The sequence below is a fragment of the Tympanuchus pallidicinctus genome, unplaced genomic scaffold (assembly GCF_026119805.1).
Source record: "Tympanuchus pallidicinctus isolate F22 unplaced genomic scaffold, pur_lepc_1.0 scaffold2, whole genome shotgun sequence".
NCBI lineage: Eukaryota > Metazoa > Chordata > Aves > Galliformes > Phasianidae > Tympanuchus > Tympanuchus pallidicinctus.
The window spans coordinates 11,634,729-11,652,791 of record NW_026294721.1 but is presented as its reverse complement, the minus strand read 5'-3'; the positions used below and the strand labels follow the sequence as shown (position 1 = coordinate 11,652,791).

At 34.7% G+C, this 18,063-nt stretch overlaps 2 protein-coding genes across 2 annotated transcripts in view; one reads left to right on the top strand and one right to left on the bottom strand.

Annotated features, from left to right (window-relative positions):
- Positions 1 to 18,063, bottom strand: part of STX18 (syntaxin 18) — a 540,575-nt gene that overhangs the window by 326,569 nt on the left and 195,943 nt on the right. The gene's annotated exons all lie outside the window — the stretch shown is intronic.
- The window catches only part of STK32B (serine/threonine kinase 32B), a 150,770-nt gene that overhangs the window by 22,791 nt on the left and 109,916 nt on the right, over positions 1 to 18,063 (top strand). The window contains exons 2-3 of the mRNA XM_052681669.1: positions 4,246 to 4,301; positions 11,508 to 11,659. Of these exons, the coding sequence (XP_052537629.1) occupies positions 4,246 to 4,301; positions 11,508 to 11,659 (208 nt within the window). The remainder of the gene's footprint in view (positions 1 to 4,245; positions 4,302 to 11,507; positions 11,660 to 18,063) is intronic.

Below are 18,063 nucleotides of genomic sequence, written 5' to 3'. Positions count from 1 at the left end.
AGCTCTCAAGGTTTATTAAATTCTTAATTTTTTAGTTGATTCATTTTAATTGAAGAGCTGTTCATTTCTTTTCTGTGATGCAAGGAATGTGTATATCTGTGCTTTGACAAATTTGGATTGGATATTTTCTCCTGTAGATGCATTATTATTCCAGTTATTCCAGATAATGTTTAGTGTCTTCAGAGGAATCACATATACATGCTATAAATTTTCCTCAGCTGCAGGAAGAATAGTAGATGTCAGCTCTATGTAGAATCAACCTGATATACATATTGACTCTTAGGCAAGGCTCAATTTACTCTTGAACAAATGCTAGGTAACACTAGACTGCTCTAGGTTTGTAAAAATGCAATTGAAAGGGTAAAAATATTATGTTCTTATATGGTATCATTATTACCATTCAAGATTTTTTTAGTTCACTATTAAGCTGCTGGAAAATGCTCTACATTGGGCTAATTTACGGATAAAGTTTTTAACAGAGACTTGAAACTGTGCAATAGAATTTGCTTAAGACTTGAGTGTGACTTAAGTGAAATAAATGAAATTCTTTAATTTATATGAATATATATCTCATTACTGAAATTATCAAGCAGCAGTCACTCTAATATTATGAAACAAGCATTGTAAACGCTGGTCTAATTTCTCCTTTAGTTAAAATACTTCTGTTTTATTCCATAGTCCTCAGTTTTTAATTTATGGTGACTTTCTCTTTTTGGTGTGAGATGGAGAACTGAGAACATAATACATCTTGTTTTTTCCAAATTGATGAAAACCATTAAAACTGAAATGGAACTTCCTCACTTTGCTTTTAATACAACTTCATTTTGTGAATTTGCCTTTGTGGAATATTAGTTGAAGACAACATAAATTAGTTTTGGTTTCTGAAAAATGTCTGTACTCTAAAAATTCAAGTTCAAAATTGTAAGTATGGTATAGTAGTGAAATTAAAGAAGTTCTCACAAAGTTAGAAAATTGTTCTTCAGAAAATGATGCCAAACTATTTTTAAAAGAGTAATAATAATATTACAGTTACTGAAGAAAATGTCCTTCTGTAACCACACCATTATCTCAGCTGGGTTTTGTGCTAGAAAAAATGTCATTAGCTATAACACCAGGCTCCACAAGAGAGTTAGACATGTCATGTTTTAAAGGACAAGAATACTATATTTGTGATATCTTTGCACAGAAGAAAAGGCAGCATGTGATCTTGACGATATTTTGAACGCTGGAAATGCTAGAGGTCATAGTGAGCTGTAATTCTTAGAATAAGTGGTGAACCTATGGTGTTGAATTTTCACTGGGAGAAAAGGGACACACACAATGGGAGAAAAGGAGAAAAAGTACACACACAATGTTAAAAAAAATATAAAAAATGTGATGAATAAATTGAGCCAGAAATTCTGACAGTTGGAGATTAAAACCTCTTGAAGAGAATGTCTGGTCTAGCAATAACTAACTTAGCTTGACCATTCTTCTGGGAACTTGTGGTGCAAACAGGACTTCTATGAGGCTGATCTGCTGTTGATGGGGCTGAGACATAAAACATCTCTTTCTCAGCTGACCTTGACATTGGTCTCAATTGCAAATTTTTCTCTTTTGTTATCCTTTCCCAACGTCCCAAGAGAAGAACATGCCCAGTTTTTGATTACATATTATGCGTATGTTTGAATGATCAAAAGAGATAAACTTGTCTCAGCTTAGAGAATTAACACTTTTCAGAAAAATGCAGTGTCTACAACTGTGGCTCATTTCAAATGCAGACTTTTGTATTTACATGCTTGCACAGTCTTTAAAATGATCTTTCTTTTCTCTTGTAAAAAAAAAAAATTACAATAATTGTACCTTGATTTCAGATAAGGCTGACAGAACAGTGAAGTACAAATACAAAATACTATTGTTTCTTAATGAAGAATTGAAAATTTAACATCCAACTTTCTTATAGTGCTAAATAGAAAAATTAAGAAAATTTTATCAATCATTGTGATTATGTTTCTTAGCCACTTATTTGACTTACCATATAAGAATAATCCATATTAAATCTCATGGTTTAACACCTCATTTAATCACCTCTGTCTTAGGAAAGTTCAATTTACAACCAATTCCAGTAACAAAATAAGTTGTCCTAATTGCTCAGAGCAATAAACACTGCTGGAGAACAAGGAGCAGATAAATAGAGTAGAAGTATATGGACAATAAAAATGGCTAAAAATAAATGCTTAATTTTGGTTTTGCATAAAATGAGTTCCAAAATGAAAATGGATAAAATGAAATAATTCATCAAATTGATACATTTCAAAACCAGCCAGGTTTCAGCACAATTATATAGTCAAGTCCCAGTGAAATGTGACTTGAATTAAATTCAGACAATTACAGACTGCATCAACAATTTTCTGGTTGTGCTTGGGAGCTGGCCTCACCTGGATGCCTGCAAGGTAAAGAATAAAGTCAAAATAAGCTTTCATTAATGAAAGTATTTGTTAAAGCTGCTTGAAGCAAACAGAAAACAACAGAAGCTTTTAAAGAAAGGGAGTGACAGAGAATGCCAGTATGCTGAAGGAAAAAATTGATTAAGTTTGCTTATCAAAGAAACAAATTAGATGAACACATTTATTTGAATATTCTTAATTCTGTGTTGAATTCCTACTGAAACTACTTGATCAATTCAAAGATCCTAGTCATGAAACTCTTACTCCTTTATTTTGGGGCATGTGCCTGGGTAGGATGAGTTACAGCAAAAAGGTTTATGTTGATGTGCCTCTGTGTAAGGCATTTTCCTAAACTGACCATCTTGCCTCTCACACCAGTATTGACCAGCAGGAACTACAAGGCAGTCTTCCACTGGTAAAAACTGTGGGCAGAGAACAAAAGCACAAGTCTTTGATAAAGAGTCTTGTCTATTCCAGATGCCTAAATAACCATAAGTGTTATGTGATTCAGCACAAAACTTGTTTTCCAGCAATAGCAACTTGTTAATCTATGCAAAGTTATGCATTTTCATTTTAGTATCCAAATCCTTAAGTGACTATATTCACAATTACCATCTTTGTTTGCTCAAGATGAGAGTCTGCTGCTTTCAGATCTGTTAGATCTGGATTTGATTTGGTCTCCAGTAATTACCAAGAAGATGGTTGCTATAGCTGCACTAATGAAAGGGGTAATCATCTTCCCTTGAAGACAGTGTAAGCAAGCACAAATAAATAAAAAAAAAAAATCACATAGAATCACAGAATTGCAGGGGTTGGAAGGGAGCTTGGGGGATGGACATGAGTAGTATAAATGAGACCGTAACAGTGAAAATAAGATTTTATCCCTTTTCAGTCTCTTAATATACATCAACCTGGCAACACTCTACTCACCATTTAGCATGAGCCAGTACAAGTTTTTGATAGATATTTAAAGTATTATTTGCTTTATAGGATTATCTTCATCAAAATTTGAGCCATATTTTGTAGCACTTATTCATGTTGCCATTATTTACAGTGACAGTCTGTTTCCATAGTTGTTCTGATTACTATTATGGCAGTAACAGGCACATAGTTGAAAGTATTGAAGCCAAGAACACAGGGAAGTTTTATTTTAAATTAAATTTTTAAAAAATCCAATTAATTTTCAGTTAACTTTGTCAACTCCAATTCACTGAATTTAGATTTAAGTGCAATTCTCTTAAACAAACTTACTCTGAATTAGTGAAATAGTCTTGCAATGTAGCATGATGTAGCAGATGTGTACCAATATTAGTATTAAGGTGGAAAAGTTCATAGGGGCTGATCCTAGTAAGGTCACCATGGGATAAGCTTTCTTCACCATAACAGAATGTGGGAAACATCGCATGAACAGCGATTACTGGAAGAACACTACCCTTATATCACTACATATTCTACTAGTAGATGGGAATTGCTTACCTGAATTATTCAGTACTCTTTTAATAGATCTTAATCTTTCTTGAAAATGCTGTGTAATGCTAACGTATTATCTTGTTAGTAGGTTAAACAGAGGTATGTTTCTTTTTGGAGACGCTAGATATTGGAACAACATTGGTTGATGAATAAAATCAGTGGTGCTTATTTTACTGCAAATCTTTTGCTACCTATTCAATATATTTGATATTTTAAGGGAAGAATGCAAGTATCACATGGCCAAATTACACTAGTTGGAAGCACTGCTGTTACTGTTGTTATCTGATTTCTGATTCTGACTTAGCACTTTGCAAACTGTATACTTTTTCTTCTCTGCTTTATTTTCCAGTTAACTTTGACCATTTTCAAATATTGCGGGCTATTGGCAAAGGGAGTTTTGGAAAGGTAAGGATTAATTTATTTTTAACAATCAAAAATTTAGTAGAGAATTAATTTGTGTTTTTCTACCCTTGACCAGATAAAGGAATGTAAGTTTGGTTGTCTTTTGCTTCTCAAGGACATCTGATCACAATCATAATGACTTTAATTATAAACTTTTCTGTTACAATGAATTCTGTAAAGCTAATTGAGTAAAAACATTTTAATAATTAAGCCTTTTCAATGAGGATTAGCAAAGTTAAGAAATCAGTCCCCAAAACAAGAACACGAAAAAAAGTAGAAGCAGTCTACGTTTTTGGAACGTCTACTCAAGCAATCTTGTTTTGAAATCATTGGACTCATTCATGTGCTTAAAGTTATTGTAATATTTTAAAGACACTTTACATAGATTCACTGCACTTGGGAACTATATAAAATTACTGTAATTGTGATCATTGATTAAATATTTGTTCAATTCAGTGGGGTTTTGCTGAAACAGAGAAGATTCATGTTTTGTTTACACATGAGTAGATGATCTTTTTTACTAAAATAAAGACCATAACAAAGTTTTAAATTTTAATGCGTTTTAAAACAAGGCCATGCAGAAAATTGTAGTACAAAAATACTAGAAGCCATAAGAAATAAATCTGCAAGTGAAACATAACTTCATTAGCTGGTCAAGCAATGATGATAAGATCTAGATCTTAATTTAAATTATACTTGAGAAATACTCCTGTATTTCTACATTAAACACATACCTAGGATTTTGTTGGCTCTTGGCCTTTCACATGGAAAAATAACTTCCAGTTTACAGTATTCTGAAATACTTTGTGCAAAAGAACATGGTCCTCTGTGGCATGGTCCTTATTCACCTCAGTATATTACAACAGTAGCCCTCTCTGGGTATCAAACAAGACAATATGTTTTGCCAGTGCAAAACTGTGGCCAAGAATCCTTTATAAGTCAAGGCAGCCAGAAATTTGTAATTACTTATTGTCACAATACATCACATCACTGGAATATCAAATCAAGTCAAACAGAGATCCCCTTCATGTAGTGAAGTTAGGTCCAGAGTAAGTAATAGAAAGTTTATTTAAATCTTGCTGTCCATCACAAAGATCACCTGCACACCTCCTTCTTTAAAGTTTCTCCATTCACACCTCTGTTGTCTCTGCTTTCTCAAAGGGGCCCTCACCCTCCCATGACATGCAGAAAAAGTAACACAAGCCTACATGCTTTTTGAAGACTTGGTTGATGATTGATAGACTCTTCTCCATGGTATTTAGGAAACAATTGTGAATGTTTCTATAATATTTCTTAAACATCTAATTGTTTTTGTATGGCTGTTCTTGTGAACCTGCTTTGGGAATATGTATGTTTGGGAATAGTTTCACAACCCTTAGGGACTATTATTTATGTGTATGGTCCCCTTTAAACTTAAATCCTTATTTTGTAGTTGTCAGTGAAACAGAACAGACTTTGGCATAACAGGCTTGTTTTTCCCAAACCAATACAAGCTTCCAGCCAATCGCCTGATTTTGCTTTCCACAGTGAGGGTAAGAAAGTAACCCTTTTAGAAATGACATATTATACCACAGCCAAAAGCACAGCACGGTATATCAGTCACAATTTCAAGTGTCTATGAGTCAGTCTTGCCTTTGCCATTCATTCAGAAGCCTCATTGCTGGCAACTTTTCCAATTACTGTCTTTGTGGGAGCACCTGGCAGCAGAAAATGTCAACAAATGATGCAAGAACTCTAATCTGTATTGAATTGCTGTTTACTGTTTGGGGTCTATTGTGCTCTAGCATCCTGCAACATGTAAAACCATGTTAGGTATTACATTTTTCTCAAACTGCCTTCTGCCGTTAAGACTGCTCTTTGGCCTTTTTTGCCTTCTGAGAGCAGTAGGATTTTTAAGGCATGCTCTACTTTTTATTTTTTATTTATTTATTTTTTATTGCTATTGGTACAATTGTCTTCCAACATTTCTTAAAGTACTTTGGTTGCTACAGCAACATTAGGCCTCCACAGGACATTGCTGCAGGAGGTGTCTGCTATTGGCAGAGACCCCTCACTCTCAGCTCTTCTTAGTGCACTGAGTTCAAGGTAACTCTCAGCACCTTTCCTCCTCCACTGGGGGTGAATGCTTCAGCAGCTATACTCTGTCCCTCCCAGCTGGCTTCAGAAGGCAGCTTCCTGTCTTCTACTCTGGAATTTTCATGTCAGAGTAGTAACATCTGCTGTTATAGGAATTTTCCTGGTTCATTTGGTATCAAAGGCTCTATATCTCAAAAGCCTGTCTTTTCTGAGAAGTGGCCTCCCATTTTAAACAACTGCACTAAAACATATTCTTCTCCTAAGGACATTTAAGGCAGTAGAGTCTTCCACCCCCTGTAGCACATTCTGTGGGGAAGGTAAAGATGCATCACATCAGTTGTGAGGAGTTTAGGATAAAAGGAAAAAAAAAACTCCACGGAGCATTTATTCGTATATTAAATATTGTTCTAAGTAAACTCAGAAGTGGATGATATAAAATCCACAAAATAAAACTTCTGAACACTGGTCTAAATAGTCATTTCTTTATGCCGTCATACCTTAGAAGTATTCTCTCATATTTAATCTGGCTAAATTTATCTGTTTTGTTCTATGTAGAGCCATCATTATCAACCAAAATATCACAAAAAATATATACTTGAAGACTGTCCGACAACCACAAAATTGACTTAGATTGAAATACAAGAATTACCATTTTTCTTTACTGCAACAGTAACATATAATTGCAGGCTTACTGCCACGACAATAGTTTGTATTCAGGTGCAGGTGATTTCTAGGAAATCCTAGGATTTCTAGGAAAATTACAATACCATTTTTCTTCAAGGTCTTTGTATCTGTGAGCAGGTATATTGAACAATCTGACCTACTTAAATTAAATTCAAATTATGATAAGAATATACTGATTCTTTTTCCAATTTCTCTAAGATGCTGAGACATAGGACTTAGTTCTTATTAATTTGGTTGTATAAAAGAGTGACTTCGTGAATTGAAATTGCCATGGTGTAAAACAGATGGGAGCCCATAATCACATCTGCACTGATCAAGGATACTTCACTATATATGATAATGCATAAATAATATGCAAAGAATTTCAGAATAAATCTCCTGTTATCTTTAAAGTAACATAACACACAGCCTCAGAATATTATTATTGTTTGACAGTATAACCACCAACTTATTTGGATTGAGTTAATATGAAAGGATACCAAGCAGATGCTCAGCTTCTTTTCCAGCTGTCATACTTTGCTCAGGGGAATGTAGGAATGAATCCTTCTATTTCATGGGAATTCCCTAACAGTGTAAATTCAAACTTATGACATCAAGTCTCCAGCCTCTTTGTGTAAATCTTTCCACTTGTAGGCTGAAAAAATGATCATTCATTATTTAGAGTGTGTATGTAAAAACATACATGCAATTTTTCTGCTTCATAGCAGATTTGTTGCTTCACTGACTTCATGTTAGTGGGAAAGTCTAGCTTTTTATGCATCCCCACCTTTTGGGAAAAGCTTCTCTGAATCTACCTATAACTGCTCCTTCATAGCAGTAAACACCTTTGGCAGCAAACCAGTAGGAAATTCCATACAAGTTTCATTCCATATAACTCTGATATCCTTTCCCAGATCTGCCCATGGGGAACTCAGTCATCCATAACAGTCTTAATGCAAGGTAACCTATTAACCTGCAGGTAATCTGTTTTTTCATTTGGATGAAAAAACATTTTCATTTTGATGATAGTTTAGAAGTGGACTCTCTGAAGTGTAGTTTAGCCCTGCAATGATAATCTATGGGTTTTGTTCTTTTGGTTCTAAGAGTAAATGTCTCCAAGTTTTGGCTAATTGCTTTTAACTTTGTAGATTTGAAAGTAATTCAGAGTTTCCCTCTCCTAGATGTAAAAAAGACACAACCCTGTGGTAACAACTAAAACACATAGCCCTTTTAGGGAAAGGGTATTTGCACATAAGACTTCTAAAGATAAGCACAGTTTAAATCCAGACAAAATTACTGAGGATTTGTACTGCCTAGCTTTCAACTTCCTTACATCCAAACTAATCATGTAGAGTCACTTTAGAGAGACTTCAGAAGAGAAGACATATTAGAGCATTTAGACCCATAACTTAGTGAGAAATGGATATTCCTGTTCCCCCCTCCTGACTCTGAAGCTATATGGGGTTTGAAGTATCTCCACAGGGACTACTGAAGCAGTGATATCAATTTGATCAGGGCACAGCAAATGATATTCATAGGAAAATAGAAAGATGATGTTTTATTAATGTGTGCATGACAGGCTTCCATGCTGATATGTGTAAATAAGGCAATTCTGCTCAGACTTCCACAATAATGAATCACAGAACTTTGTTGAGGTGGCAGACCACCTGTGTGTCCCCACTTTAAAACTTCTCCATTGGAAAAAAAGTCAACCATAAACTAACAAAAAAAAAAAAAAAAAAAAAAAAGAAACATTTCCCATTAGGATTGCTAATGGCCCAGGAGAGCTGGAGGGTTTTGCTTTCTTTCTTGCAGCAGAGGAGCATTTTTTGCCCATTAACAGTGGGCTCAGAACAGCACATTAGCAGTGCTCAGAAGAACTGCTGACAGCCATCATGTAAAAATGCCAGGAAGGATCTCCTCTACTATTCAGCACTGTCACAGAAATGTCAGGCATTTTTCAAAGTAACATCGATATATTTGCAGCTTGGAATTCTTGATATTTAGCAAAAATAACTTTTGTGTATTAATAGAAGTACCATTGATTTTGAAACCAGGTTAGAAGATGTGAATAGATACTATGCTGCTAACAAATGCTTCCTTTGGTTGCGTTAGCTAAATGTTAAGCAACCTTCTACTAGCAACATGTGTGCTCTTGACTAGAAAATTTTAGCTGTGCTTAATGCCCCTGTTTCAAGGTGAGAGAACCAAAATCCTTCTGGAGTCACATCAGTGTTTTAAAACTGATTCCGTTTATGTTCTCTATTCAGGTGTTGTATGTGAACTTTGTTTGGCTCATTTGTCAAACCTATCAATTCTCAGCTGAGTAAAGGCCCATTTTGCCAGCAGTCTTACTGATGAACTATTTAATACAGATGTTTTTCAAATAATGGAAAAGGAAACATACAAACATCATGGTCTCAGCCAAATTTCATATGAAAATCATGCTGCAAATTCAGGTAAGCGAATGAACTTCTGAACTTAGTTAGATTCCAAACCCAAATCTATAAAATATTATATTTCATAATTGATTCACCAAATTGGAGGGTTCAAGTAATCGTAGACTAAGTTTCAGGAATTGCCATTGCAAAATCTGCTTGTACTTATGAAGAAGTTGTGGAAGCCTCAGCTGCTTTCTCCGTTTCAGTTCAGCTCCACCTGCTGTCTCTTCTCTAAAAAGGCCATTTCCTCACTGTTCCATAGCTTGGGTTCTTTCTGTATCAGTTTAATCCTTTAATTATCTTCAGGACATCACAAGTATTGTGTCTTTGCATAACGTCACAAGGAAGAAAAAGAAATAAAACTTTACTACTTACCACTGTACAACACCAATGGGCTCAAGATGAAACACTCTCATCCATGTTTTGTTTAATTAGCAGAACATCTGATATTAGGAAAGGTAATCAGAAACTACTTCATCCACCTTGTCATTATAAGTTAAAAATTTTCTGTTAACTCCTATATTTAGAGTAGATTTGAGCTCAAGGATGTTCTTCATGGAAAAGGAGTTGTAGAGAAACAAATGTGGTTCATTTTCACTGGGACAGTTCCTCTTGAGACATTGGAAAAAGGCAGGGGAAATAAAATATACTGATTTTAGGCTCCTGATGCCTTTCCTCTGAGATTAAAATAGAAGTGAATATGTGGTACGACTCTCTACAGCCCTCATCCCAGTTCTAGTGGTTTATTAGCAGGCTGTGTATCCAGAAGGCATCTTTTAAAACACCTCAGTCCTTCCAGATCACTTATGCATTTTGCGTATGCAAGTTCATTAAAATACAGCACAAAATTCCTTTTCTTTTTTATAGTGTACTGCAATTTGATCTTTGAGCACTGAGATGCATGTATATATGCATATATTATAATATGGGAATATGTGTGTATTTGTATGTACATAAATATGCAAATAAAATAATTCTGCCCACACCAAATAAATCCTTCATAACTCCCTTGTACTTGATTCCACCAAGGCGGTGGGATCTAAACAAGATGCTTCCAATGCATGTTCTTCATACTCTTGATGGTGAAAAATTCTGATTGGGGCTGATGGCTGTATCAGTGATATGAATGTTGCATCAAAATAAAATCTTCAGCTGGTATTCTCTTGGCTGTCAAGATGCACTAGGAGTGTCATTTTTAAAAAGTCTTGATTAATGGAAAAAAACCTTCAGAGTAAAAGTCTACTTATGATAGAGTTTTGCCCCATGGGTGAGTGTAGGGAAGTTATAAAGATGAGATTCATACCACCTTTGGGGATGAGATACAAATGAAGCTATTATTTCGGTGTTACTGAAAATTGTATGTAAAATGATGATTGTTAGATGTGGTGCTGGTGACACTCTCTAGCTTAATTCTCAAGGGAAATACTATGATGACAAATAGAATTTTAAAAATCTGAGTTTTAGATACGAGCTCATTAGAATGAGATTTTCATGTTGCATTTACAAAATTATTTGACTTTAGTATAAATAAATAAATAAATAAATGAGAAGAAGAAAAATAAAGCGAAGAAATTTACTTCCAGAGATTAAATCAGTGTAACTGTGACTTCAAAAAGAGCATGATGTAGCTCTGTACAAAGATATATTTTTATCTTCAATAATAATTAAAAGAGAATAATTCTGATATCAAGATGAAATATTAGCCTTCTGAACATAGGCAATGTTTATGACGCAGTAATCATGAAGTGTGTATTGACTTATGTGAATGAGGACACTGACTGTGCATTTTCCTAGACAGGAGGCAGTAATTTCTGTGACTCACAAAATAGCCTATGATTCAATATAATTGAGTGTATTTCTCTTAGATACACTGCAACTGGAAGTTCTATCACTTTTCTGAGTTTCCCAGCATGTTGGCTTACAAAGTGATTACAAAGAATTCTGCTTAGCTGCGACATGGACTTTATGAAAGTGTTTGGTTGAATTTCATTTTGTGTTAAACATTATCATTTACTTTGCTGTTAATTAGGTGTGCATTGTACAGAAGAGAGACACCAAGAAAATGTATGCCATGAAATACATGAATAAACAGAAGTGCATTGAGAGAGATGAAGTTCGGAATGTTTTTCGGGAGCTACAGATCATGCAAGGCCTAGAGCATCCCTTCCTAGTCAACCTGTGGTAAGAAACCCTTTAAAATTCTGTCAAGGATTTCTTCCTTTCTCCTTACTGCTGAATTGGTTCAGGATGGAAAACTGAAAATATTTTTTTAAATGGTGACCTTTTTTAAATGTATTTTTGTTTTGAGATTTTTATTTTTCAGTAATGTTTTAAAAATGCTCTTTAATACTTAAATACATTCTCATTTTCCTTTCTGGTGTAGCTTCTCTCCAGATTGTTACAGCAGTGAATGTGCACTGTTCCGCCCATCTTCACTGTTTCTTTCTGACAGTACTTGGATTAGACAACTGTTGTAAGGTTGCAAAATATCAAAACTAAGCATTCAATAAAAAAACATTTTGAGTCAATTCAAAAACAAATTCGAGATTCAACCACTCTTAAAAAAATGGTGAACATTGACACAGACCAATGGGAATGAACCTTTTTGTCATCTGGAATTTCTAATATCTTCTCTGTCATAGCCAATGAATGGCTCATTCAGAGACAAGAAAGTGTTGTGAGAAAATATTGGTCAAGTAATAACTAGCTTTAGCTACACCAATAAATTAAAATATTTGATGGCTTTTATGTAGTGATATTCTTAATGAGATACAGATTTTTCCTCCCTTATCTAAAAATGACCTATATAATAATAAAAAGGATACATAAATCATTATGTGATTTTTTTTTTCTTCAGTTAGTGAACAGCTTGATTGTCCAGAAATGGTCACAGCACAAACAGCATTCTATTTTGAGTGTTTTTTTTTCTATCTTACTGGAGGTCAGTGTCTACCCTACAATATTTTTCTTCTCTTTTACTGCAGTTTTCTCCTGCATATGTGGGAAATTTCATGTTGTCATCCTAACACCTTTCATGATCTGAAAGCTAAATTATTTTCTGGCTTGAGTGAGCACAGCTTTGGTGTAATTGCACCCACTTAAAGCAGCAGAGTATTTGTTCCCAAAATTCATTTAGAAAGGGTCTAATCATATACATATGCCTCAAGTGCTCCTCTCTTGACATGGATGATAATACTTGAGCTAACCTAATGACCTGTTAGAAGCTTAAAGGAAAATTGCACACATTACAACAGTAATACAGATCTTTTGTTGTGTATTCTCCAAGGTTCCAGCAACGTTTCCTCCATGGATTTCATCACCAAAAACATGATATCTCTGATCTTAGGAACATGTGGAAATTTCAGTCATGCATTTGTGTAGCCTCTTTTGAACCCATGCAAACTTTTTTTCTTTAACAAGAAAAGACAAATATTTCCACTGTGTAACTAGACATTGTGCAGAAACAATCATAGGCTAATGTGACTGACAAGATACTTCAGTAAATATAACAATGTTATAAATAAATATCAAACATTTATTGTGAAACAGAAAGTAGGTTAGATTCCAATTACCCAGTTATAATCAGCTAAGGAATATTCATTCTTGTCTTCCTCTTTTAAGCCAAATATTAACCTTGGAATAGATAATACCTGGGTGTGATGATGATTTTTTTGCAAATAATTAATTTCTTCTTATATTTCTAAAACACTATCAGAAGATCTCGAGACTCAAATGTTATACTACATCTATGCATGAGAAAAATAGAAAATGAAAAACAACTGTAATACACTAGAATTAGAAAAATGTTTCAGGTGAGAAGAGCACTATTCAGGATTCACCAGTGCATGTGGAACAATATTCCACATCTAATGCCTCCAGTAATGCTTAAAGCTGACCGGTCTACCTAGGATGCTATTCTGGGAGGATGACATGAGTTTTCTTTGAAGGCATCAGGCCAGACTATCAGATCATGTAATCACTGACAGAACATCTGTCAGAGATGGGGCCTAAAATTTATCACCTGCATGACAGCTTGTGGCCCAGCTCAGCAACCAAAGTTCCTGTCTCCCAGGATGTGCTTCCAATGTTCTTTGTCAAACTTGATCACAATATGAGAGAAGATAATATGCAATAAATTGAAGGCTCATATCAAGATTTAAAAGCAGTGACTGCATTCAAGGATTCATGTCAAGCCATGCAATTCACCTGTACAATCATACAGGTTACATATGCATATATTTCTGTAGCATACACAGCTCTGAATAGCCAGAAACGTCTATGTAGGTATTCTTTGATTTTTCTTACAGCTAAAATGTGGTTTCACAAAGATACATCTAAGCAAGAAGGGGGAAGAGCATCTGGGAACACTCCCTGGCATGGCCTGGTGCAGCTGGAACATTTGGGTGTACCCAAATGGCTCCCAGGATTGCTCCAGAGTCATAACATCCCCGAGATCACCCTGGTGTGGCTAGCAGAGGTACAAAGAGTTCCCTGCCAGCTAGTCTTGGTGCTCAGAAATACACTTCAGCATGTTTAGTCTGCTGGTATAATCAGAGAATAGCTAAGCTGCAGGGCATCCCATCCTAGTGACTTCTCTACATTCTTCCTAAAAAAAGGGCAAGTACATGATCAAATGCTGGATATATGCAATATTACTGAGACTAAGGGGCTAAGACATGCAAAATTAGAGCTGGAGAAAATTAACCAAAACCAATTTCATTGACAGTACTTAGCATTTTCAGCCTAGAGTGTTTAAATCAAGTATTGAATATTCAAATTTCCAGTAATTCCAACTCCTGACTCCAAAGAAAGGCGTCAAACTATATTTCACCTTGGGATATCATGCCAAAGAGATGTTTTGAATCCAGGCCTTCCCCAAATAACTTGTTCCATAAGATGTATCTATAATTAGCCTTGCACAATCATAAGTGTGTTTAAAATATCTTCTTACATATTTCTGGAACATCTAAGCTTGTAGATGCAGTTGCATATCCCCAATCTTCAAATGTTTAATATTTGCCCAAATTTCAAGATATTCAGCATCTTGTCTTCAAATTATGACTTCTGTTGTTGAACTACAACTGAGGCAAAACACAAAAATCACAAGGGAGTTATGAATATTGATCTTATGTATTTTATCAACACTGAGCCACATGAAGCTACTAAATGTATTAAAAATATTGCCTTTAGTTATTGAAACTACATTTTTTAAAATATATTAGAATGAAAAGTGGAACACTGTATGTACAAATGGGATATTCCTTAAATAGGTTTTGTGTTCTCAGCAATATCTCTTAGACCAGCAGCATTTTCATTGATTGTTTGTGAATTAGCAGCTTGTTTAATGTCTTTTCACTTGCAGTCTAGATACAATAATAATTTGCATCAAGTATGGCTATGTTGTAGTTATAACTTATATTAGATTATTATCAGGAATCTATAAGATTTCCTCTTAGGAGACAATTCCTGGCATACTAATGGAAGAAGACAGTTGAAGCTTCATTTCTTCTATAATAACTGCAATTACATTTGTGGTTTTTTTTTTTTCTAAGTTAGCTTTTTTCCCCTGATCATTTTATTGGTTGCATTATAAGTGTACAAATGGAACTGTAACAAGAGCTACTAACTCATGTCTAATAAACTGTAAAACGAATATAAAAAGAGGCAGTTATTTCATGCTATGGGCATGAACAGACCTACATCTTGCATAAATGTTGGGTTCCCTTTGACCGTACCGTTTTTGACTAATTTGTCTTTCAAGATTCTATCACACTCACTAAGGGTCAGTGTTTTCATATCATTTTTCAGGAATCCCACATAAGATGCAATTTTGGTGAATAAAACAGAGAAATCCATCAGCCTACTAAACTTAAGAGGCATCTCCCTACTTTCATAGGGTATCTAGCTTTGATTTCTAACATATTCAGAAGTAGCTATTCTGAGAAGTAGCAATTCTGCCACCTAAAGCTCCATTGTAAGCTCTATTTAAATTGACAACTAGACTGTTCATCTAATTAATAAATGATTAACACTCCTATAGTAAGTCAGAAATTCAGTTGGCAGATTCCTATCAAGATGAGTAGTGGTGCACAACTTTTCCAAACTGGTGGCACATGGTTGTTTTACATTAGATTTTCATTGGAAAAAAAGCCAAAATCAGGATTATGAACTGTAGTAAAGTTCACACAAACTACTTTGTGGGTTTCTGGTTAAAACACCTTGTAGTCTATGGAAAACAAAGAATTTGACTTCCCAGGCGGAGAAGAAAATATAGCCCATGCATCCTGCTTTCCAGATGAGCTGTCTACTCATCAACTAAAAAAAAGTGTTGGCAATGCTAACAGCTTTTTGGATATAAATCTACCTTATTCACTCATTGCAACCACGGTGAAAAGTAATAACCTAGCTGGACCATACTATATAACATTATCCCTTCTCCTTGACTCAGCCCTCTATAAATACTCACTTAAATGAAGCAACACTTAAGCCTGGATCTGGTCTGCTATACTTTTATCTGGAAATTATGATATAAAAAAAAACCAACACATGGAATTTATTATCACAGTGCTTGCATTTTAAAAAATCATTATTTTCTGTAAGAATCATCAGCTTTCTTTTTTTTACTTTTTTCTTTTTTTTCTTTTTGGTTCTAGGATGACTTATAATAAAATCTTATTTCTTTTAATTCAAAAAATCAAACCCCAAATGCATACTGAGAAACGTATTTGGAGGAAATTCCACTGTTGATAGTTTTTCTTGAGTTTGTAGACTTGCCCCTAACAAAGATTGCTGATTTCTTAATGGTAATATCCAACCCTTGTAGAAATACATACTAAAATTAATGTAGCATTAAATCTCCCAACAGTTCCTTGTATCAAAGGGAATACTAACCAAGCACATATCTTTCTCTGAGGAACTGCATCATCAAAGAGAAAAGTTGAAAACCAGGAAACAAATATGAGGACAAGTCTTTTAGTTATATATTATAAATGTACAAAGAGGTAATGAGAAATGTAATCTGTTAAATCCTTCTGTGAAGAAATAAAAGAGGAAAGAAAGTAAACTTTTTTTTAGTGGGCAACTGTTAGCATCCCTCTGTAATCCCAACATATAAAAGAATACAGAGCAGCTAATAGAAAACATGAGTAGCATCTTATGATTTCAAAAGTTCTATATTCAAAAGCTTTTTGAGGCTCATGCATCTTCTCTGATCTTTATTAAATTTAACTTCACCATCTGAACTTAAAAATCATATTATTTGAAGTATGAACTGTCTTTTATAATATCTGCCATGGAAAAGAATCATTCTTTGGTAAATGCCCATAATAGCTTGGAGGATAACTGTTTCTCAGGAAGGGCTTGGCAGTGATTTATAACCTTCATTTTAGAAATGAAGTTGAATAAATGCTGAAAGATATGTGAGACTTGTAGCTAGTTTTATCACTGCTAGAGGCATTTCTGTAGTAGAGATTTCCCCTTAAAAGGGAGAGCAGACCTGCAGACCTGTTTTTTATCAGACTCTTTGTGTTTCATAGGTGTTTGAAGCATAGATGAATGAGCTGTAGGAATGTCAGCACCTCACACAGTCCCACCTGGGGACTACAAAATGCTACTCCAGGATCCAGAATTTTATCTTCTGTTTATCTTCCCCAAATACCTGAATATTCCTGGATCAAGATAAGTAACATTCCTGAAACAATCCATAATTTAAATATCTTTTTAACACCATGCAATAGGAGTGAGCCAAGATCCAAGCCATTCCTTATCTATCAACCAGTTTGGTTAGATTTGTCATTACTTTCAAATGTGAGTGGATACACTGGCTGCTCTGAAAATAATACAGCTTACCACAAAAGACAAAAATTCTTCACAAAATAAAACAGCTACTAATACATTTTTTTATGATGATGTCAATCAGAAAAATACATTTTGTGGACCATTCTTCAAAACATTTCTGGAGCAGTGAAGTGACGTTATTTTTAATAACATTTTATGTTACATTTATGTTTTATGTTATATTTAATAGCATTTCTTGAAGAACTTATATCCTTCTTAAACTGTCATAACATTTTCAAGGGCAGCAGAGGGATACGAATGAAGATTTAGTTTTGTCAGCTTACATACCACTTTCCTACTATAGCCAGAACAAAATGTTTGATATATTTAATTACCCATGAAGAAGCATTAACTAAATTCTCAGAGTGGCTCTGTGTTTTGATATATTTTTATTTCTACTCATGAATCTCTGGAAAGTGCGTACATCTTGTAAGCCAGAATAACACGAATGCATTACTCCTACCTGATAAAGTAGGTTTCAAGTACTGTGAATACTGGAAAAAGAACATGTACCATAGCAGAAACGTTCAGAGATATCTAAATTCATGTGCTGGATGGATTGTTTAACATGCAGGCATACAAAAACTTAACTGAGAATTGTCTCTTCCTTGTGAAAATTCCCTCTCTAGAGTAGGCTGGGAGAAACAGCACCTTGGACTACATCATGAAAGAGCTCTGCTCCTCAGAACAGCATCAAAACTGTCCTCAAACCTACAAAATTAGGGAAGCAAGAACACCTGGCCAAACAC